Source organism: Saccoglossus kowalevskii, chromosome 8 (genome assembly GCF_978046115.1).
Source record: "Saccoglossus kowalevskii chromosome 8, keSacKowa6.1, whole genome shotgun sequence".
In the NCBI taxonomy this organism is placed as follows: Eukaryota; Metazoa; Hemichordata; class Enteropneusta; family Harrimaniidae; genus Saccoglossus; species Saccoglossus kowalevskii.
Window position 1 is genome coordinate 27,176,298 of NC_140648.1, and position 24,890 is coordinate 27,201,187.

General features: G+C 35.9%; 1 protein-coding gene across 1 annotated transcript; it reads left to right on the top strand.

Moving 5' to 3' along the window:
* The first annotated feature begins 5,093 nt into the window (after positions 1-5,093).
* Positions 5,094-24,685, top strand: LOC102807132 (fatty acid synthase-like). The gene is made up of 23 exons (XM_085502823.1): positions 5,094-5,217; positions 5,990-6,145; positions 6,247-6,420; positions 6,955-7,155; positions 10,836-10,958; positions 11,196-11,898; positions 12,659-12,860; positions 13,233-13,422; positions 13,611-13,840; positions 14,034-14,529; positions 15,238-15,429; positions 15,928-16,188; positions 16,649-16,819; positions 17,404-18,631; positions 19,153-19,517; positions 19,977-20,306; positions 20,389-20,508; positions 20,909-21,031; positions 21,727-21,950; positions 22,556-22,709; positions 23,433-23,629; positions 23,769-24,015; positions 24,240-24,685. Exons 1-23 carry the CDS (start codon positions 5,094-5,096, stop codon positions 24,683-24,685), a joined length of 6,657 nt encoding a protein of 2,218 aa, XP_085358949.1.
* The last annotated feature ends 205 nt before the right edge of the window (positions 24,686-24,890 follow it).

Consider the following 24,890-nt stretch of genomic DNA (forward strand, 5'->3'; position numbering starts at 1 on the left):
ACAAATTCATCTGGGTTAGTACTCACTCTAAGTTTATGTGGAAAACGATCATTACATGACTGATTATTCCGCAGTTCGTTTATAACCTGCCATGTTTTATTGCTATTTCCAATAACATTTGCCAGCTTGCCAGAAAAGTAAGACTTCTTAGCAATTTTTAATAATTTTGACAAAATATTACGATAAATTTTGTATTGAATGTGAATTGGTGAACTGGGACTATGTCGCTTAGTTTTTGAGAAAAGTCTATGTTTTGTTTTAATTGAAATGAGAAGCCCCTTAGATAACCATGGTTTTTGTGATGATTTTGATGCAGAATAAATCATTTTCTTAGGTAGATGTTTAGTAATTATATCACTAAACAAATTATAAAAATAATCATATGCCAAATTCGGATCCAATAAATTATAAATATTTGTCCAAGAAATATTGGCCATTTCCGCTTCAAATGCATCTGAATGAAACTGCGAGAAGTCAAATTTATATCTAACCGACTTTCTGTTAAAAACATGATGTAGATCCCTGAATAGGGCAAACACTGGGAAATGGTCACTAATATCAGTTTCAATAGTACCTCCTTCGATGAAATAATCAGAAAAATTTATGAGACAATGGTCTATTCTTGTGCATGTAGTACTAGTTACTCTGGTCGGAACATCTATGATTTGTTGAAAATTATTTTCATTAAGTAAGGTAACATATTCAAATTGTGAAATATTTGTACAACTAACGTCTATATTGAAATCACCGAGGATAACACAACGTTTTTTGTTACTTGAAAAATGTTCGAGACAGACTTCAAAACTCTCCAGAAATTCATGTACAGGTGTATTTGGTTTGCGATAGATAACTCCTACTGTGATTTGTTTAATGCCTATTTGTATTTCCACGAATAATGATTCACAGTGACGTAAAGTAATTGAATCAATCATAGTATATGATAATGACTGGTGTACATAAAGACCCACACCACCACCACTGGAGTAGTTGCGGCTATTATTAATAAAGTTATATGGTGGTATTTTATAAATTGAAGTTTCCGAACCGGGATGTAACCACGTTTCAGTAACACCAATTAGAGAAAATTTGCATTTCAATAAACTTAAAAAAGTTGACAGGTCATCAAAGTGTGCACTTAGTGACCGAATATTTAAATGAAGAGCAGATAAATTATTTGATAACAAAGGAAGTGATTCCTTACCATTGAACTCATTTAAAGAATAGGATTGACAGATGCTATGATTTTGTAGTAAACTGTATATTGAGTCTGGATCCATCAATATGATTGGTTGTTATACATTAAGTACACATAACAATGGTGAATTAGCATATCTTAGTAAGGCTTTCTTCATCGGCAATATGGACCACAGGTGACAATTCGTCTTTCTTTATTAAAATTCTACCATTATGTGTCCACATAAATTTCCATTTAAAATGCTTTCTTTTGATGTTTACCTTTGTCAATAATGATTTCGCCATTGGTGTTAAGTTCTCATTAATATAGATAACATTTGCAGCTCGATACCCGATGTTTGATGAATTGACATCAGCTAGCTTTTTACGATTTTTGAACACAGAATCACGAACTCTTCTTGTAGTAAAACGAACAATAATTGGAGATGGATATTTATGATGTTGTTCACCGGATACTTGACGTTTTCCAAAACGATGCGAAGCATCAATGTCCGACATCGTTACATTATTATCGGCGATTTTAGCAACTTTCAAAGCTATTTCGTCAGTATCCTCGTTATCTGTTTCAGGGATGCCAGTAATAACAATATTTTCCCGTCTCGTATATTGATCCAAATCATTATAATTTCGCTCCAAACTTGAAACCTTTCTTTTTAATAGACCATTTTCAGCAATAAGTAGATGGTTAGTGTTTTGTATTTCCTCTAGTTTCTTTTTATTTTCTTCATAGACATCATTAATAAATTTCATAGATTTTTCTACCTGCTCCAATTTCCCCTCTAATACGTTGATTTTCTGTAGCTTTTCATTAATACTACGAATTTCACGTAGTATTGTTGCCATATTGTCATCACCATTGTTAGGAGAACCACCTGTTGTGTTGGTATTCACTGTATTCGCCGCCATATCGGCTTCATCCGTGGTAGAAAATCGTTTTACCTTGCATTTTCCACAAAGTGGTAAATCCCCTTGGCACAAAACCACGCCTCGTTTCACGTTACAGTCATTGCACTTCATTATGTAAAGTCGCAGAGGTAAAATTACTCACGAATACTGAGTTTTTTTGAATTAGACCAAGAGCTTAGAAAATGTACCTGTTCACTGTTCACTGTCCCACAATGCAATAATTGAACCCATTCATGCTAGTACGCCAATCCCACAGAATTGCTACTATGAAAGACCTTGATAACTGACTACTTAAAAGTTGAGGAAATATGGCGAGGTGTTGTGTTATGAATGCCGTAACGATTCATGTTATGTTTCTCGAAATCCCAAATAAAAAATCACGTTGTTGGTTGCGAGAAATCGGCGGAAGAACTAACCTGAAAGTGAAGACAGTACAGCGTTCTGGCTATAGTAAACAGTGAGTGAATAAATATTGTACGAGTTAAAACTAAATGAAAAATATGCTAATATCACTTGAACCACAGTACTCATTTTGCCCAACTTCCCACTTTTTAAATGATCGCTTAATTTCCGACCGCACTGTATTTTCCGACCGGAAAACGACCACATTTTTACCGTTTTTTTTTCTCTCGCTCGTATATTGAAAACACCGACCGCTCGCCCAAACACTGGTCACCGGTACAGGAGTAGTCAAATTTTTTGGGGATATACAACAAGTGTTAATTATTATAAATTCTGAACGGCTCTTCAAATCTATACCACTCTGTATCATTCGCGAACAACTTCATCTGTGTCAAATACTAGAGCCGGTACAATATTGTAAACAAATGCCATGATATCTCAGTCATATCGCTATTGTATACACTACCTTTTTTATTCTTGTTTGCACAAACGTTGAATAGCCGTCAAAAATTCAAATATATTTAGTTTTTAACTATCTATAATTATATGCACACACTTTGACCCTTTGACCTAGATTTGATTGGGATGGAATATTTTATTTTAAACAATATTCTGACGTTACTTACTGCCCCAAAATGTTTCAACACAATTGCGGTATGACTGTCCGTTTTACAAGTGCATTGGGTAATATATTAATAACCATTCTCACCAATCGCTAGCTTAGGAGCGAGTGGGAAATCAAACAGCCGCAGGTCGCCCAGAAAGGACTGAGAAATTAAAAAGATTATATTTCCACAAAGTTAAATAAATCTGGCTGCATCAAAAGCTTGGAAACTAGTTATAATATTTTGCAAACGACTGAGTGATCAACGACATCATTTTAGGATGCAATTGACTTTCATTGCGTAACTTACTGCGCGGCGATGCTGACATCAAGTGTGTGTTGACCGAAGTTTGATCCCAAGTCACGCACTGAACAGGCGCGTTGCCTTAGCAATCTTTTTCTTTCATGCTGCGCGCGTCGATCTTCTAAAATTGTTATTAGTTCTGACGGTGCTGTACGCAAACTTGCGCTGCTTTTCTAATTACGCAAATTTGTTTACAATTACCGGCTCTAAAAATTTCAAACTTGTAATATATCGGTTTCATAATAATTACGCAAAGTCAGTTATTTAATATTGGACACAGGTGAAGTTTCCTCCGCGAATGATACAATGTGGTATAGATTTGAAGAGTAGTTCGGAATTTAATAATAGTTAGTACCCGTTGCATCCCCAAACTGTATCACTCAAAACCACTATTTCGATCACTACTCTGCCAATGACCAGTGTTTGGGCGACCGGTCGGTGTTTTCAATGGGTCGGTGAGAGAAAAATTACGATAAAAATGCGGTAGTTTTCCGGTCGGAAATTAAGCGATCGTTTAAAAAGTGGGAAGTTGGACAAAATGAGTACTGTGGTTCAAGTGATATTAGCATATTTTTCATTTAGTTTTAACTCGTACAATATTTATTCACTCACTGTTTACTATAGCCAGAACGATGTACTGTCTTCACTTTCAGGTTAGTTCTTCCGCCGATTTCTCGCAACCAACAACTTGATTTTTTATTTGGGATTTCGAGAAACATAACATGAATCGTTACGGCATTCATAACACAACACCTCGCCATGTTTCAACTTTTAAGTAGTCAGTTAACAAGGTCTTTCATAGTATCATTTCTATGGGATTGGCGTACTAGCATGAATGGGTTCAATTATCAGTGTTCACTGATGACGTCATGTGACTGGCCCTCTAGAGGCGAAATGACACCAGGAAAAGCGGAAGTTTGTCGTCTGCTTCACAGCCCGTTTTATATCCGATATTTAGGGCATTTCGCAGCACATACAAGTTATTTTTATCGACAGAATCCATTCATAGATCTCAGATTTCATGTACAGAGTGTCAAAAGCCACACCTCTGCTCCCCTTTAACGCAACAATATACAGTCTGTGTAGTCCGCCATCAGAGACACAGATCTCCGTTGAATAATGAACAGAATGTCATGCTTACTTCAGCAGTATGCACAACGAGCTTTGTATTATCACATATGGTTCAATGTTCACTTTGTATAATTAAAGTACACTTTCAGGCATGTTGATTCTTCAACACGGCGGTGAAAATCCTGCCAAATTTGTCAATTACCTGTTTTTTCCATGTTTTATTTGTTTTACGTATTAGACGCAACATGCATCTGTGAAATAGATTAGAGTAATTCAATATCACGGCAAATGTGGGTGACTTGGATTATATATGCAATGTACAATTTAAGGCACAAGCAGATTCATAGGAATCCAGGTACATATTGTACACTGCAAGTAGTTTAATTGGGTTTAAAAATGGTTGCCAAGTATGATACATATGTCATGTCTGGAAAGCAATTGCTTTCTAAATATTGCTACACGTCGAGCAGTACAGCTTATCAACTCGAACAAATTATTGCAAGAATGTATGTGTAAGAAACTCTGTTATTTTCAAGTAATCTCTAAATGTATTTTCTCACATTTGAGATAAAGTATTTTTAACTACCCTATTTCCCAGTAATGGAAACAGTTATGGATGACGTTGTAATTAGTGGTATTGGATGCAGGCTTCCAGAATCCGATAATTTGGAGGAATTCTGGCAACATCTCATCAACAAAGATGACATGGTAACAGAAGATAACAGAAGATGGGAACCAGATATTTTATTTATATTCTTTCTATTGTAAATTTACTTTTGATATAGCCAAGAATCAGACCCTTTTCTGGTTAAAAGTTTCTAGAAAAATGATGCGGTACTTTGTGAACTGTTTTATTATTTTGGCAGACTGTCATGTTATCTGAGGACGTGCGTGTGAACTGATCATAAAATGTCCATTGCAATGTTACAAGGAACATTGTTAGCAGTGAATGTTATGACTTTCCTTTCAACGGCTTGAATTCAAAAAAAATATTATTTTCATATTTCCTCGATGTAAACGGTTTTCATTACATTCTAGTTAAGCGTTGTCTAAAATCTCTTGGCTTAGATCACTTATGGGTCAGTCTACCGACCAGACCTTTATTACAATGGTGAATGGAAAGTTGCTCTCCACAGAGAAACACTGCCCATGATGTCAAGAGCACATCTGCAACATGACAAAGTCTAATTCATAGTTATAATTTTATGATGGGCTAGACCATTCAAATAACATCTCATGATATTCAGTTATAATTATAGTCATCATTGAATTTTTAATTTAGGTAACGTGGGTAAACACGTTGGGAAGTAAAACACACATATCGAATATCCCACAGTAAACGATTATTTTTGTCGTTTTTACCACCCAGCACCATTGTTGTATTGTACTATGTAGGAGCGTCAGCATATTATAATTCTTTGGAAACAATGATCAGTTTATTTCGGGCTTTGCTGTAAATAATATGAAGTATAAATGAGGTGATGAGTGATGATTTATGTGTCACATATCAGGTCTCCACGGCTTACCAAGGAAAAGTGGCAAAATTAAAGATCTAAGTAGATTCGATGCTTCTTTTTTTGGTGTTCATCCAAAACAAGCAAACACCATGGACCCGCAGCTAAGAATACTCATGGAGTTAACTTACGAAGCAATAGTAGATGCAGGTATGTTTACTGCCCTCACAGACACTCAACAATAATTCATTTGTCTTTTGGATATAATACACGTGATTCCTAATGACAAACTTTGTTTTTATTTGTGTCAGGTATTGATCCCCAGATATTGAGAGGCACCAATACTGGTGTATTTGTTGGTGCTAACGGCTCGGAAACATTTGAAGCACTCACCAGTGACGCCGAGGCATTACTTGGATACAGCATGACTGGTTGTTGTCCCGCTATGTTTGCTAATAGAATATCCTATTTCTTTGACTTCAAGGGTGAGTATCAAATCTTATTATTTAAATCAATACATATTTCTGATAGCAAAGATATCTCATTCGTATCACAGGATGTAAACGTTTTTCTTTAGTGTAACAAATGTTACTGTCATGTGACTCGCATGAAAATTTAATTCAAATGTAAAATATGTTTGATCAGATTTTACCAAGCAGCACACAGACGTTGCTTTCAGACGGTAAATACTTTGGTAGTTTACTAGTTAATTTGATATACTTTGTGAGCATGAGAGGAATAGATGCCAGGAATATATATTTCTAAAAATAGATTCATTCTTTGACATAATCTAACATATTTTAGGCTAATTTCTGGAAATTATTGTGTGTTGATTTCTTGCATTCATTCAGTCTTTAGTCATATGAGAGCAGGTGACGCAAGTGTATCCCTTCTTGTCCCTGTTACCATCAAAGTACATTACAAGCAATGGCGGTAGAAAACAAGTCATCTTGCTCGGCGACTATTTGTGAATAAAGTGTGTTATTCAATAGTTTAATCTATGTAGTTTTCTTGTACAGGGCCAAGTTATCTGCTAAATACAGCATGCTCATCCAGTTTACTTGCAATGGAACATGCATTGAGAGCTATCCGCAGTGGTCATTGTGATGCCGCCATTGTAGCTGGTGTTAATATAAATGTTAAACCCAATACATCAGTGCAGTTTATGAAGCTTGGTATGTTGTCTCCTGAAGGACTGTGCAAGTCATTTGATGAACAAGGTAAATGTTATACAATTCAATACTAAAACAACAATAACTATTTTGGAAGTGAACGCACTATTACCTACAATGCACCACTTAGCTACTGAAAAGAAGGAACTACTTGCACGTCTTGTTAAACACACTGGTCTTGCTACGCGTTACTTTAGTTTTTTTCAATTAGAGAAAAATAATGGCAATAAAAATGTGATATTTTATCTCAGGCGTCAGAATAACACATTTCCTGAAAATTAAACTCAAAATCCTACATAAACCAAGAAAAGGCATTTGATAGAATAAATCATAAATATCTCTAACACGCTTTATGCATTTGGTTTTTGTGACTGTTTCACTTCCTACAATCGCCTCATTTATGCCCACGCCTAGTCTTTGATTCGCATTACTTGCGCCCTCACTTCCCCCAACGCGAGAGCTCGGGGTATTCGGAAGGGAAATATCCACTGCCCTCTACGTTATAGCCATTGAATCTCTACTCCATAACATCAGAATGATACAAATATTGAAGGATTGGTCATACCATACAGCAATAAACAGCACTGTAAACTTACTGTTTATGCTGATGACGTCAAATTGTTCATAACTCGTAAAGAGGGCGTGGGATTGAAAATGTTGGGTGTTTTATCTATTTATCTTGCAAAATCCAAATTTATACTGATCAGGAATCGGCTGAACTTGTGTAAAAGTGAACATGATAATCAACTTATGGAATCAGTTTGTTCATGGCACGCCGTATACAGGGCACGCTCGTGTCATTAATAACCTGATTTCATCGCAGTTATTGTACCATTTTAACACCGCCTATGGAAAATGTTGCTGGGTTTCAGTCATAACACTGTATTTTCCCTTGGATATTACCATAACTGATATTCCCAGTGAGCCATTGTTTCAAATTTCCGTTGTTCTTCACCCCAGGATCAATGAGCCCCTTTTCCGTGACCTTGACTTGGTTGAGTACTGCTGATCTGTCTAAGTAGTAATTTAGATATTAGAAAAATCTTAATGTATGCAATTTAGGTCAAAATAGCATCTATGTCAACTCTGAATTTAAAAGGTCCGATTAGTCGAGATGACATGAGTATCAATTCTTTTTGAAATTTAATGACTTGTTCTCGAGATACCATTATGTAAATTTGGTTATTAATATGCACAACAACCAGGATGTCGCATCATCATAGGGTAAGTCATTTATTTTGCTTTGCATAAAGATGTAAAAATATGGTAACTCAATAGACGAAACAAATAAAAAAATAATAAAAAAAGGTAAAACGGTCCAACTTTAGTCTGCACATAAGGATGACATGATATATTTCTGAAATACAATTTGTTGTTCGTTATTCAAGACCATGACTACAGTGAAATACTCTTGTAAAGTATATATCAGTATCTGAATAAACGTTTGGGTGTATTCATTAATCATACCCACAAATTATTTCATACTGACAATACAGTACCGTACTCGTCCACGTTAGCGCCTCCCCATTTTTGCGCAATTTTTATATTCGGGGTCACATTCGGCAAAGCGTTATACTCCGCCATCTTAATTTTAATATCAGATGCAACCATTATTTTATAAGGGACAACGGGTCATAACTTGGAGGGAGTTAACACCCATGATTTTAAAAATGCCTTGATCAACAAAAGTCTAAGTTACAGGGAACATTTTTCAGTGGACCAATAAATGCATTTGACAGGAAAATATAAAAACTCTACCACAACAGCAATTAAAACAGCTTGCTGCATTATAAGTATCACTTCCCTGTCAAATTAGTGGTTCATACTTATTTCAATCTGAACATAACAGGCAAATTATATCATACCTTGCTAGGCTCGAATTTCCATCCAATAAGAGCATTCCAATAAACATGATTCCCCACAAATACTTGAGGGCACTCTGACCAACAAATTGCCATTATCTAAATAAAAAAAAAACTGAATGTCCATATTAATGTCTGTAGGTGTACCTTGGCTGCATACACAATTAGTCCAAGTCCAAGATTGGTTGAACGATTACGGAAGAAACCGATGTGAATTCGGACCCATTTTAACATGTAGCCGAGGTGATGAAATTAAATGTTACCCACCCAAAAATGAACAGAGCTCAACCATGTTTTGCATTCACAATTAAAGTCCAAGATTAGTCAAACAATTACGTAAGAAACCAAAGTGAATCCAGACCCATTTTAATACGTAGTCACTGTGATGAACTAATGCATTGCCTGATATTAAAAGTTCAGTAACTAACTTCTTAGAACATAAGTATAAACATTCAGTAATTTTAATATAAAAAAAGTACATTTTTCTTAGTAATAGTGACACCTGTTGTTTAGTTTGATGGATCCCTACAGTTGGGTGCAGGAGCATAGAAGTTTATAATTAAAACCATTTTTCATAAAAAACATGAAACCATCATAAATGGCTTTATAAACAGCCTTTCACTTCATAGTGGGGTGAATGGAGCAAACCTGTGATTATTTTTATTACTTTCTGACCATCTAGTTTGCCGTTCACCATGTCCATTTCCATATAAACAAAAGCTCCAGCCAATATCAGGTTTGACTACTTGTTTGAAACTGTGGCACTTGGAAATGAGTGTTGTGACATGTGGCAAATGTCCAACTATCTTGGTTAATAGGATTGGCCAAATTTCAACTAGAAACAGGTAAACCAATATACCTGTAAGCACGAAGCCAGTGAATGTTATTCAAGCCAAAGAAATTGCATCTATTTATATAAATACACATGGACAGAGAATATTTTCTTGGAGCACTAAATGTGACAAATGCTCTACTGTCCTTGATAAATATACCACACCAGCTACATCGTGCCCGACGAGGAAATGTGTAGGTGGTGAAGAAAAACATTGACTGAAGCCTTGCAAAGGACTGAATTGTTGTCAATAGCAACAAACATACCGGGAAAGTCAAAGACAGTGAACAAACAAAAAAAACAAAAACACACAGGCATATAAATACTAACTTTCTAGAATCTCTATTGACTCCAAGTAATCCAGAGTAGAACGAGATGAATCAACGCTATACTCCACCTTCTTTACTTTAATATTGGATGCAACCATAATTTTATAGGGGACAACAGGTCATAAATTGAGGGAAGTTAAAATCCATGATTTTAAAAATGCCTTGATCAACAAGAGTCTAAGTTACAGGGAACATTATTTTGAATTTTCAGTGGACCAATAAATGCATTTGACACAAAAGTATAAAACCTCTACCACAACAGCAATTAAAACAGCTTGCTGCATTATAAGTGTCACTTCCCTGTCAAATTAGTGGTTCATACTTATTTGAATCTGAACATAACAGGCCAATTCTATCATACCTTGCTAGACTCGAACTTCCATCCAATCAGAGCATTCCAATAAACATGATTCCCCACAAAAAGTTTAGGGCGCTCTGACCAACAAATTACCATTATCTAAATAAAAAGAACTGATATATATATCCAAGAAGACAATGACAAACGACACATGTACTAGTAACTTGATGATAGATACACTGAACTCTTACTAGAAACTTGAGTTACCGGATCAATTTAATTTTAAAATGAGGCTGTGTTTACTGTTATGATCTCTTGTGTAAAGGAGAATCAATATTTTGTCTAGGTTCGTGGTTGGGGTAAAGTTAATTTTGTCGTTTTATGATATGTTTACAATTTTTCTTCAGGTAATGGCTATTGTAGATCTGAAGGCTGTGTTGCAATCCTAATGATGAGGTCCTCTAATGCTAAGAGAGTATATTCCACTGTAATTCATGGTGGAACTAACACTGACGGGTATAAAAAACAAGGTGAGTTTGTATACATTCAATATGTATGTGTTCACCTGTTATGTTTTAAATTGTGACCAAATACAACCCAAATATATAGACTGTAGGTAGCCACTGACATTTGAGCAATAACAATTTAAACATATGACAAATCACTCTTGAATAAAGCAGTTGTACATCACACAAACTGATATGATAATATGCCTGGCATAGCAACATGAACATGACTATTAGAAGAATACATTACATTTTTTTCAGGTATTACGTTTCCGTCTGGAAATGAACAGAAAAAACTCATACACAGAGTTTACAAAGAAGCAGGCATTGATCCCAAAGATGTTGTTTACGTTGAAGCTCATGGAACTGGTACAAAGGTCGGTGACCTACAAGAAATCAATGCTATATTTGAGGCCATTGGTAAAAATAGAAACAAAGACAACCCTTTACTTGTTGGTTCCGTGAAATCAAATATGGGTCACCCGGAACCCGCTGCTGGACTTGCTGCTGTTGCCAAAATAATTCTAGCCATGGAAAAAGGAGTCATTCCAGCAAATCTGCATTTCAATAATGCCAGCCTTGATATTCCAGGACTGCATGATGGTAGACTAAAAGTAGTGGATAAATCTATGGAATTACCAGATGGTTTGGTTGGGATTAATTCATTCGGTTTTGGTGGTTCCAATGTTCATATGATTCTCAAACCACACAGCATAAGATTTGTACACATTCCAAAAAGCGATGTTAGACTCCTCCACTGTTGTGCCCGAACTCAGGAGGGTTTGGATAAATTGCTATCCCAAGTTGAGGAGTATGCGAAAATGCCTGATTTTGTATCATTGATGAATAATGTTTGCAACCAACCAGCAACTGGATTTCCATATAGGGGATACAAGATTGTAAACAGTGAGAATAAAATACAAGAAACCCAGCAGATAATAAACTATGAGACTAGACCGATATGGTAAGATAAATTTAGTGTATTATGAACACGCAACAGGGGATTCAGCTATCGACCCTAAAAGACGATTTTAACTTGTGTGTAATGGACACGAATATATAGTGACTTGAAGTAATATATATTATATATGGACATATAAATACAAAATATACTAAGCCATATATGAATATTCTGTTAGGAGTTATCAAACTTTCGGTTTAGACTTCTAGAAATGGCCGCTAATTCCCATTACGTAAGGGTATGATAGCGACGTTATGCCACAAGTTTGATGAGTTTTAAGTGATTAACTGAAGCCCTGTTGCGGTTATAGAGTTTTTCCAGCAATGTGAATCATGTAAGCTTTTCTGTATAATGAGACAATACACTGATGAAACACTAGTCTAGTGCTAGTTATATTACGTGAGCCTTTTATGACGATGAACATTTGTTTTGTAAAACTAGTCTTCCCATTTTCCCGCACTTCCGGTGGTCAGGTGAGCAATGTAAAATCTCCTTTGTTTTCAGATAGCTGCATTCTGATGTAGGACATGGCTCCCGTGTTACTGTAAGGTTGATTTCTTAATCAAAAAGCAGGATTTAACACATCTCCGATTTCTATTCCCTTTGTACGAATGTGAGAAAAGATGGCCAGAGGGAATTACGGAAATATACTTTTTATTTGTATTCAGTCATATTACTAGTATTGGAAGTGTTATTCTTCTGTGTGTGGCATTTCCATTGGAGTTGAAATATTATTAGTACGTTTTATATATTAATTTATTAGGTACATATTTTCTGGCATGGGTACGCAGTGGCAAGGCATGGGTAAAGACTTGATGAAACTAAACACTTTTAAGAAATCTATCTTGAAATGTACAGAGGCATTAAAAGACACAGACATCAATGTGTACGATATGATAATGAACAGTGATGAAAATACCTATGAAAACGTGATCAAGTCCTTTGTAGGACTTGTATCAATTCAGGTAAGAAATGAATATTTCATCTTTTTCACAATAAAAGTTTCGTACATTTTGTATTATTTTGGTTAATTAAAATAATTAGAAATAGAGTGTTATTTTAATTACTCTTTCAAACAAATGGCATGTACCACTTATATCGTGTTTGGTTATGTAACTAAATTGTATGCGCTGTTTGGTATACTTTTAGTCCCCTAGTGATGAAGCTTAAATTACATCCTCAAATTACATTATAAATGATTTGTTTGAAGTTTTCATAGTTGACAAATTAAACTGAAACTCACAACCGTAATTCGTGCTTGTACTCCATTGAGTAAGTGTGTTGAAGGAAACTTATTTTTCAATCAAAGTGACATGAGCATTTGTTACTTTATTCAGGTTGGTTTAGTAGACCTCTTAAAGTTCATAGGTGTGGAACCTGATGGTATTATTGGACATTCAGTTGGTGAGTTAGGTTGTGGTTATGCTGATGGCTGCCTTACAGCTGAAGAGGCTGTTCTTGCTGCTTACTGGAGAGGCAAGTGTGTGATTGATGCTGAGCTACCAGCTGGTGGCATGGCTGCTGTTGGTAAGTTGTATGTGCGGGCCTTTTGTTCCAGAGTCGGACAAACAACCCATGACCCATGTTTGTTTTTCATTGTTGTTTTGCAAATACCGTTGATAAGCATTACATGCGTTTCTGTTTTTCTGTTTTAGTTATGACTTTTTTAACTTGTCTTGGAACATATAAAACTTGTACCTGTATTTGTTTTTTAGGATTGTCATGGGAAGAAGCTAAATTGATGTGTCCTGATGACGTGGTTGCTGCATGTCATAATGCAGAAGACACTGTCACAATATCAGGACCAAAATCTAAAGTTGCTGACTTTGTTAGTGATCTGAAACAGCAAGGCATATTTGCTAAAGAACTGAACAGTTCAAATGTTGCCTTCCACTCCCACTACATGGCCCAGATTGCACCAAATCTGAGAAATGCTCTAACAAAGGTAATAATAATTCCAGACGTGAATGTGAATCTCAATCAAAGAGCAGTTGTCGTCGCAATCAAGATACAATCCATATCCAACACGGATGGCATGTTATGTCCTAACTATCCTGTAAATGCCATGACAGAATGATTGCCACACAACATTGTTACATTAAGTTCTTCATATTGTGATTTTGTATATTTTATTGCAGGTTATCAAATATTCTCGTCAGAGATCACCACGATGGATCAGTTCCTCCATTCCACAAGACAACTGGAACACCAAACTAGCCAAGTATAGCTCTGCTGACTACCATGTAAATAATCTGGTCAATCCTGTGCTATTTCAAGAAGCCTTGTCTCATGTACCATCTAATGCTATCACAATTGAAGTCTCTCCTCATTGCCTGCTGCAAGCCATTCTGAAACGCTCTCTCAGTTCAAACTGTGCCTTTATTGGACTAATGAAACGCAACTACCCAAACAATCTTGAATTCTTTTTGTCTAACATTGGGAAATGTTATCTCAATGGAATGACATTAAAAATCAACAAACTATTCCCAGAAGTGCAGTATCCAGTAATGAGAAATACACCATCCATCGCTCCATTGATCCATTGGGATCACTCACAGCAATGGCATGTCCCAAAAGCCAGAGATTTCTCCACAGGAAGTGGGCAAAGTAATGCAATGGTCTCGCACATAATTGGTATGTTTCTATATATATCACTATGAAACACAATCATGTAATATATAGTCAATGCCAGAAAGCTTAAAAAGTCATGGAACATCTTTTTCTTTTTACAATCATTCCTATGGTGAAATTATTTCTTATTTTTTCATGACAGTTTGCTCAGTGACACGTGATGGAAAAGTTAAATTATTGTTGATATGACTTTTAAATTGTTAATTTTCTAGCACTACGAGACTTCCGGTATTACGTGAAATGCGTTTCATTTTGAATTAATATATAAAATCAAATTCATATTTCCATTTCATAGTTAAATGTCGAAATGAGGATTTGAAGAGAAGAATATTGCGTTGATACCCTTTCTTTATCTAAATACAAAGCGTGTAAATACTCCATAAAACAAAAAACAGCACAGGGCACATCACTCACTAACCCTTAACCACCAGTTTCATCCTCTCGGGAGTTCGTCGGTGGACGCACATTTGCAATTATGACCGCCAATGTTTTTATAAAAATCGCCAGAAATATTTCTTTTTTGGCGATATATGCTCAAACCAAACTTTCATGATTATGTGATATGCCCCATGCGTGGAACCCGTATCGCAGCTATACAAACAGTACAATCGAACAATTTGGTTTTCCCCAAATACTCGCAGGCAGACAACGTTTAGCGTGCATATCTCCACGTTTAGTGAAATAAACATAATATATTTTCCTTTCCATTAGATGTATCACCATCATCAGAAGACCATTATCTGCGTGATCACTGCATTGATGGCAGAGTGTTATACCCAGCCACAGGACACCTTCTTCTTGCATGGAAAACTCTGGCTAAAATACGTGGGTTACCATACCAAAAGATTCCAGTGGTCTTTGAAGATTTCACAATACATAGAGCTACAGTTTTGCCTAGTCAAGGTAAGTTTATAATTCGTTCAAGTTCAAAGTTCAAAGGTGAGTTTTATGTTGACATCGTTTTATGAATCTCATAGTTATTTAAAATTACCTTGTGGTACCAAATAAATATATATTGGGTAAAATGCTAAGATGTTTGCAATATGCAAATATTGCTTTCAAAAAAAGATGCATGTTTACATGGTGCTTTTCAGTTTAAGGAATGAAACAGTGTTACAGCCTGGTTACATCCATGATAACTGATTTAAACCACATTTGCCCATCTTTATAAATATTCGTGTATTTACTAGATGGATTATATTGTAACTTATAAATTAATGTGTTGCTTGTCATATTGGTAAATCAGCTTAGTATGCCACACTATACTATAAGCTGATATTTTGTTTCCAATCTATGAAAGTAAATAAGGAAGACATAATATCTATATATATTAACGCTCCTTAGCTGATGCTGGTAAGAAAAATTCCCGATCTCAACAGTTACGCATTGTTTAAATTATAGGGGATGTGACTCTAGAAGTGTGTCTAGCACCAACTACAGGAATATTTGAAGTTTCTGAAAGTAATCAGTTATGTGCATCCGGCAAAGTAGAAATCCCTGATGAACCATTGCAACTCCTTGATGTCTTGGAGGACGAGGAAGACACTACAGTAGATACTGAATTATTGGAGTTGTCTGCTAGTGATGTATACAAAGAACTCAGACTTCGAGGATATGATTATGGAGCAACTTTTCAAGGAATAGTCCGGGCGGACAATTCTGGTAAGCACATCTGCTTCACATATTTGCTATTTTTCTGAAAGAAGACCTCAGTACCAAATTAACCAGCTAACTAATTAAGCATTACAATTATTTGTAAGTGTTGTTTTAAGAAACAGTTCTGCAAAGGATAAATACACCACGTGAATTGAACATGCATGCATTTCCAAGCCTTTATAACCATTATCATTATCATTAACCATAACTGTTTTATATGAGTCAATCTGAGAAAAAATACTATGCAGTCTTGTAGTGCAGTTTATAACTGGTGAAGAGAGTCTGCAGAACATTAACCCACTTTATCAAACAAATTTCCATTCATATTATCCTTGTACAGTTTAATCTACAAGGGGGAGTCATTTATAAAGTGTTAAGACAAACTTTACATTATGTTTCCTGGTCACATGTATGTTTCCAATTACCTTGCATTCCCGTATATGCTGATTACTTGTAATGCTTACAGGTAACCATGGATGGCTTACATGGAATGGTAACTGGGTATCTTTTATTGACACAATGATACAAATAAAGATGTTACGACTTAGCCTTAGATTGCCAACAAGAATTAGATCAATCCGAATAGATCCTGTTGAACATCTCAAGAGGGTGATCTGCGAGCAGGGTGGACAGACTGGTAGGTCAATCTAATGTACTGTTCACTAGACAATGTTTTAAAAGGTGCATGCAAGTCCCAGGAACAGTACCGTAGTGCTACAATTGTTTATACAATCAGTGTGTCTCTTCGTAATTTTAATCCAATGAGTACATTGGCTGCAAGGTTGTGCCAGTGATACACTTGACAAGCATGAATCAATTTTTCATTGAACCAGTAATGTACTTGACTAGAATGGCTTTACTCTATTGTAACAGTGATATACTGGACAAGCATGGATTGACTCAATATTGCAGTACGAGCAGTATGGTCGACTATTTTGGATTGACTCCAACTTGTAGATCAGTGATTTGCTGGACTAGCATGAATTCAATATTGCGCCAGTGCTATGCTGGAATAGCTTGGATCGACTCCACATTGTAATAGTGTTATACAGGACTGGACTGGAATAGAATTGAATCTTTGTTGTTCTGTCATATTGTTCTCAGTATTGAACAGGCAGCTAACGTATGAAAAATAGAATCAGATATTACTGTATATGTCAGTTGTCATGCATGTCTTTTTAAAGTTTTCTCATTTGATGGAATATATAATTTCATTTACAGAAGTGAAGGTGACTGTTGGTACATACACTGATAGATGTATTGCTGGTGGCATAGAGATATATGGTCTACATACTACTGTGGCCCCAAGACGTCAATTACAGCAAACTCTGTCAAACTGTGAACGTTATATATTCGTACCATATGATGAAAAACGAATTGTGAGCGATGATCTGCAACTGGTGAATTACCAACAGGTCTGTGAAAAATACGCCCTAGATCTCTTATGTCAGGTCAGGAAAACGCGTCATTATCAAAAGAATATGTTAAACACTGAAAAGTCTAGAATGGTAGTCATTGACGATGTAAAGAAATACATGAATGATCCAGAGTGTGGTCTGATCAAAATCATTCTTACAATCTACAATCTGGAGATAAGTGAATCATTCACTAAAGACGTACAGGATGTATTGAGTCTCAACTCTGATCTGATGCAGAATGATAAGTTACTGAGCATTCTAACTAGTGGGAGATATCTAAAATATTGTCTTGATGTGGTAACGGAGAACATGCCAAGCATGCAGATGAAGATTGTGGAAGTTAGGGGAAGTGGCTTGTACAGCAAAGTGATTCCAATATTAAATTCTTCACAACCAATGCTACAGCTAAAATATATCTTATGTAATCAATCTGAAAAAGTCATGTCGTTGAAAGGGGAGGAGTTTGCTTACACAATGACAAAATGGGATCTTTCCGAATTACCACCTGGTGATGTCAATTCATCAGATCTTGTTATTGCAGAGGGCCTTGCCAGGGTGTCAAACATTCCCTCAGCTCTGAGTAGCATATTATCGGCTTTGATAGAGGGTGGGTTTCTGCTGTTACATGAAAGAACCATAAACTTCACAGCACCTGCAGTATTGGAGTTCATATCACAAGATATGTCTAACGACAATTACTTGGAGCAACAGTATGAAATGTTTCTCAGTGAAGACCAATGGGCGACAGTTTTAGAGTCAGCCAACTTTGAAATTGTTTCTCAAAAGTCTGATGGTTTGCAGTCAACACTGTTTCTGTGTCGAAAACGTGTTTCATTTAATGAGAAGTCCTTCATTTTGTCACTGAATGGTGCTAACTTTGAATGGGTAGATACTTTGAACAAGGCAATCTCAAATTATCAAGGGAAGCCTATGAAAGAGAAAATCTGGTTGCTGGTGAATGGTGCCGTGGATTCTGGCATTGTTGGTTTGTTGAACTGTTTAAAGCAGGAACCAGGTGGAAATAGAATTAGGTAATTCTATTGATTTGATTTGTTTTCCACATTGTATTGCACCACTTGTCTTATTTTGTAAATGTATAACCTTAGCCATCTATGCATTCCGTCATGTAACAGTTCCTGACCTGTTCTAGCGATTGGCTACTACAGTATATTGTATATAGACGACGTACATTTTGTTTGCAAAGAAAAAATCATCAACAAATGAATATTCATGAAGTAGCACTAAATAATACACATTTGTGTATACTATTGATGTTGATTGGTGTTGATTATGAGTTTGAACCAAACGTCTTGTGGTTCCACTCTCGGGCATTGTGTAAATTGCTAAAAAGAAACAAATGTAAATGTTCTAAACAAAGCACATTGTCTATATGGATAACATGCGCCTTTTTTAGTTATTTCAGAACCAGTGTAGCTGTATATTAAATATTAATGTGTTATTTATGCTTTCATCGTTGCTTAACTAATGTTTGCCATGTGTTACTACACAGTTCATGAATTGTAATGTAGTATAATTTATCACATCTTCACAGATGCATATTCAATGCTAGTCTGGAGAATGACGCCAAACTACTAGACCTGGGGGACAAAACATTGAAAAAGATAATGCATCAAGACTTAGTGATGAATATTTACCGTGATGGCGAATGGGGATCATTTCGTCATGTACCATTCAGCACTTCCACTAAATCCAGCACTATCCTGACACCACATGCATATGTTAACGTATTGACACGTGGGGATCTCAGTTCACTGAAATGGATCGAATCACCTATGAAATATGCAACCCCAGAATTCATTGGTCAGAGCAAGGAGATTTGTAATGTTTATTACGCATCTCTTAATTTCCGAGACATCATGTTGGCCACCGGTAAACTACCTCCTGATGCTCTACCAGGTATGGTGAACAACTATAATCAATATGTGCACAATTAATATTATTTGTATGGGTATTTTCTGCTGTGTGATCAACATTCACAGTAATTGTACATTTCTTTATACATGACAGTGCAATTTTCATCCACATCTCGATACAAACACAAACTCACAATATTTAAATAATAACTTAATATTAAGCTTAATGTTGTTTATCTAGTGGACTGAATATAAGTAAAGAAAAATTAAATATATTTGATATGTGTAAATCTTAATTTATAAAAACCACATCATCCATATGCAGAGATTTCAATCAAAGACTAATCAGATCTGCATATTATCTGAGAGCACATAGGCATCCGATTTCATTTACATCTGACATTGTTTCTTTAGCAGTGAAACAGTACATCTCCAAACACAACTACAAATTATCGACTGTGCTTCTATGTTTACGAATGCATATTTTGTTTTGCACTTTTAGCTAATATTGCTTCTTACGATTGTGTATTGGGAATGGAATTCTCTGGTCGTAACACTGCAGGCCAGCGTGTGATGGGACTGGTAACTGCTAAAGGTCTAGCAACCACAGTGAGTGTTGATAAAGACTTCACCTGGGCTATACCGCAGTCATGGACTATGGAGGAGGCTGCCTCAGTTCCTGTTGTCTATGCGACCGTATACTATGCACTGATTGTCCGAGGGCAGCTGAAAAAGGGAGAGAGTGTTCTAATACATTGTGGATCAGGTGGTGTTGGACAGGCTGCCATTTCCGTGGCCCTACATCAGGGGTGTCAAGTATTCACAACAGTTGGTAAGACTCTTTTTCTTACGCAATGACATAACAGGTTGCACAAGATAAAATATGTTTATGTGTTCGAGATTTATTTCCTCAGGTTCCCAGGAAAAGAAGGATTACATAATGAAAAGATTCCCAGAAATGAATGAAGAACATTTCGGTAATTCAAGGGATTCCACTTTTGAGCAGAAGATACTGATAGCCACTAAGGGAAAGGGTAGGTGTATGCCAACTTATGTAACTCTTTTTATTTTATTTATACATTACCATATATATAAATACATAAACCTATCCCATCAAAAGAGTACAATTTCTACACAAAAACCATGGTAACGAGATATTTATAAGAATACGACTTGTGTAACTCTGAAAAAGACATTTGACTCATTGAAGAATGTGCAAAGCATTCAGTATAACACCGAATTTAACACAGATGTTTATTTATTTTGCATAGTATATACTGTGTTTATTCTACTCATATCGCATGACAAAGTCGTGTACTATTTTGAGTGCTATGTGCTATTAGAGATGCGCTTCCAATAGAGCAAATACGTCGATTCACCGTATAACAATCTTGTTTTGTATGCTGTAAACTTGCATGTTCCTTTGTTTTGTAGGTGTTAACGTTGTTTTAAACTCCTTGGCTGGACAGAAGTTACAGGCAAGCACCAGAATACTGGCACGTCATGGTCGATTCCTGGAAATTGGCAAATATGATCTTTCCAATAATTCACCACTGGGTAAAATTAACAATGTATTATGTTTGGATCACTATTATTTACATCAATATTTGAAAATCACTATGAGTGATATGACACAGCCAGTGTTGAATTTCCAAATTGTATGTCTGTGTCAAATTCTCGCCATTGAATACTAGCGTTGTCACTCCTGCCGTGGATACAAGATGACGGTACATGAACAGATCTCGCTGCAAAGACAATCGAGCCCAGGAGTCGATGGTTGCTTTGACCGCCAGATCCAATCTCAATCACACTCTCAATGGTTACAAAAAAACATTTATTCACTCACTGGTTGCAGGTCGAAAGGTTTAGCTCCTGATTGAACTCGGGTGCATCGATCGACGCAATCATGGTCGGTGTAGAACGAATATGATAAACATCTAATATAAACATAATTCGATATCATTCACGATTAAAATTGATATGTTGAAAATATGTGCTATAAACAATAGATCACATTACGGAATATCAATGGAAACAGCGCATATATACAAGGTAGAATTTGGTACATTCAAACAAATGACAAAAAACAGGCCAACTAAAGAGGATTCTGTTTGAGTGTTAGGTGTTATGGTTGGGTAGCCAATCAGGCACAATCTTGTAAGTAGCTTCACATTTGACTCTGATTCAACTGTACGTGTTCGAATGAGTGTCTTAATCACATATACTCTGAATGTATATTCTGTTTACTTTAGGTATGTCTCTGTTTTTGCGTAATGTAACATTCCATGGTATCTTGCTGGATGCCCTGTTCGAAGGTGACAACCCAGACTGGCAGTTGGTTTATGATTTAGTCTCTCAGGGAATTGAATCCGGAGCTGTACAGCCACTGAAAACAACAGTATTTACACATGATAATGTTGAGGGCGCTTTTCGATTTATGGCACAAGGCAAACATATTGGTAAAGTGCTAATCCAGGTTGGTATTCGATTTATGCACGATATGGATTAAACATTTTCAGTAATTCTAAATGAACTACTGCATTATTCCTTCATGTTAGTTGAAATTTGCTATATAGTTTCTTTTGAAAACAGACATTGTTTGTAACAGACTGTTAAACTGTCAGATAATTGTTCTGTACAATATTAATAATAGTAATTTAAATGGAGATTCTGGTATGTTGTATTTGTTCCGACTGTGCATGACACGAACCTGTCATCTCTATAACAACGAACTTAAGAAAAACAAACATTTGTGTCAGTTTAATCTTTTTGTTTTTATTTGTAAGAGTGCACACCAACATAATTAAAAATACAAAAACATGATTTAAGGTAATTCTGAAATAAAAATGCAATACATTGTACATTAAAACAAATATTGCAATAAGAAACACTGTAGACAGATGCGCTACTAACCACACCACAGTCGCCCCACCGAAAAACAAAATTACATCTACACCGCCACACAACTGGATGGTAATTAAATAATCGAATCTTCTTAAGAGGTCAGAACTACATGTAATACTTCACCATTTTCAGTTTTCATAATTATCTTCTTCACCGACATTAAATAATTGTTCACAGGTTTGCAGGGAAGAATCGGGTTGTGTAACTGTGTCCAGCCCTGTACAAATCCCTGCAATATCACGTAGTGTGTGTCATCCCAAGAAAACGTACATTATAACTGGTGGTCTTGGAGGGTTTGGTTTGGAGTTAGCTAACTGGCTAGTTGAGAGAGGTAGGTGATTTTATTTGTTGATAATGTACATCAGGTTACAAATAAGAATATCTTTTCAGATTATAATATTGAAACAAAGAAATGGAAATGGATATCAAGTGTGATAAGTATGAATGGTCAGGGTATGCCAGATATATGGTCAGTCGTTCAGTTTTGATTTGAGAGGTTGCAATTCGGCCATCCCGAATTGGATCATCAATGAAATGTGTGCATATGTGCAACATTATATACGATACATGATCGTTCAAAAGCAACATTCAATGAAACAAAATGACTTAAAGTCAGTCTTATTAAGGGGTCAGTCATTCCTTCCAAAATCTGTATGAATTTATTCTCTTCTAGATATTTCAAACTAATTTTTCTAGCTACCCCATGGAAATAAAATGATGTATATTTAATGTACAATCTATGTAGCAAGTTTTGACAAAATTAGTTTATACAGACGCATAGACATCATTCTCGTTTTCGGATTGCTTCCTAATGGTGACTTGGGCACGCTTGGCTAGAGAAAACCTTCCATCTACAAAAATACAATTCAAATCATAATTTGGTGTTATTCATTTAAGAAAATAAAACTAAATAATTCAAATTACAATTGTTGGGTGGGTAGGTGAAACACTGCCAATTATTTCAGACAGTATTCACAGCATATATTGCTCAGTCAGTATCAAACCCATTAGACTTTTTCTAGTCAATAACAAATATCAACCTATAATTTTGTAGGAGCACTTCACCTTGTTCTGACGTCTAGATCAGGTATTCGCAATGGCTATCAGAGTCGGCGTGTGAAACAATGGCGCGACCTTGGAGTCCAGGTCACCATCTTGTCTGTAGACATAACTGAAAGTGATGGAGCTGAGAAATTAATAAAAGACTCCAGCCGAATTGCACCCGTTGGAGGATTATTTCATCTTGCAATGGTAAATATTGTAAAATTAATGAAATATTTATGCCATTATACAAATTCCATACTGTATTCAGGATATTGGACGCACCTATTTCATTGATATAGTATGTGTATATGTGGAAATTACAACAACACTTTTTTGATTGATTCAGGTTTTGAAAGATGGCTTATTTGAAAACCAGACCCCTCAGACATTCCAATCAGTCTGTGCTGCCAAGTATGTTGGTGCATACAATCTGGACCAAGCTACTCGTAAGCTCTGTGCTGAAAGTATGGACTGGTTTGTTGTGTATTCTTCCATTGTGAGTGGACGTGGCAACGCTGGACAGACTAATTATGGATTTGCAAACTCCGCCATGGAAAGAATATGTGAAAAGAGATATTATGATGGATATCCAGGTTAGTGACAAAAAATCACAAATTTTTACAAATTTTAATTTCTAAAGATCTAATATAATGAAGTAACTATTTTTCATAGACACTACTAATGAATTATCAATTTAGAAAGTACAAACGAATTGGAGGTATAAATTGTCATCGATCATACTCATGAAAAGTGTATAGATCAGATATTAAATAATGCAATATGTAATTTTCATCTTAATCTGTGATTTTCTCATCAGCATTGGCCATACAATGGGGTGCTATCCAAGATGTTGGTATTGTGCCAGAAACAATGGGCTACAATATTTCAGTAGTAGGGGGTACAGTGCCTCAGAAAGTTGCCTCCTATCTGTCTACTTTAGATACTTTCCTTGCTCAACAACACCCAGTGGTGTCTAGCTATGTACTGCCAGATGCATCAAATTATGTCATGTCTGAAGAGGCGCCTACCAAACGCCGCACATTGGTAGATTCTATTGGACATATTTTAGGTGTCGATGATCCATCCACTTTGAATCCTACTACAACTCTGGGTGATCTGGGACTGGATTCGTTGATGGGTGTTGAAATTCGGCAGACTTTGGAACGAGACTACAATATTGTCATGACAATGCATGACATCAGACAACTCACAATGAATAAATTAAAATCGAGCTGCAAAGATAACTGTTTAGATAAAAGATAAATCAGTTTAATCGTGTAAATATGTTATCAGGTACTACTGTTGGGTGTCTAGCATGATTGACTGACTAACTAAAAATTTGATGGGAATGTGTTTCACCACAGACTATTACCTCAATTCTAAAATCTTCGAGATCGTCAAGGTGACCTGTTTAAAAAAAACATACATGAGTAAAAATGCTTCTATTTTAAGTTGTTTCACATGTGGA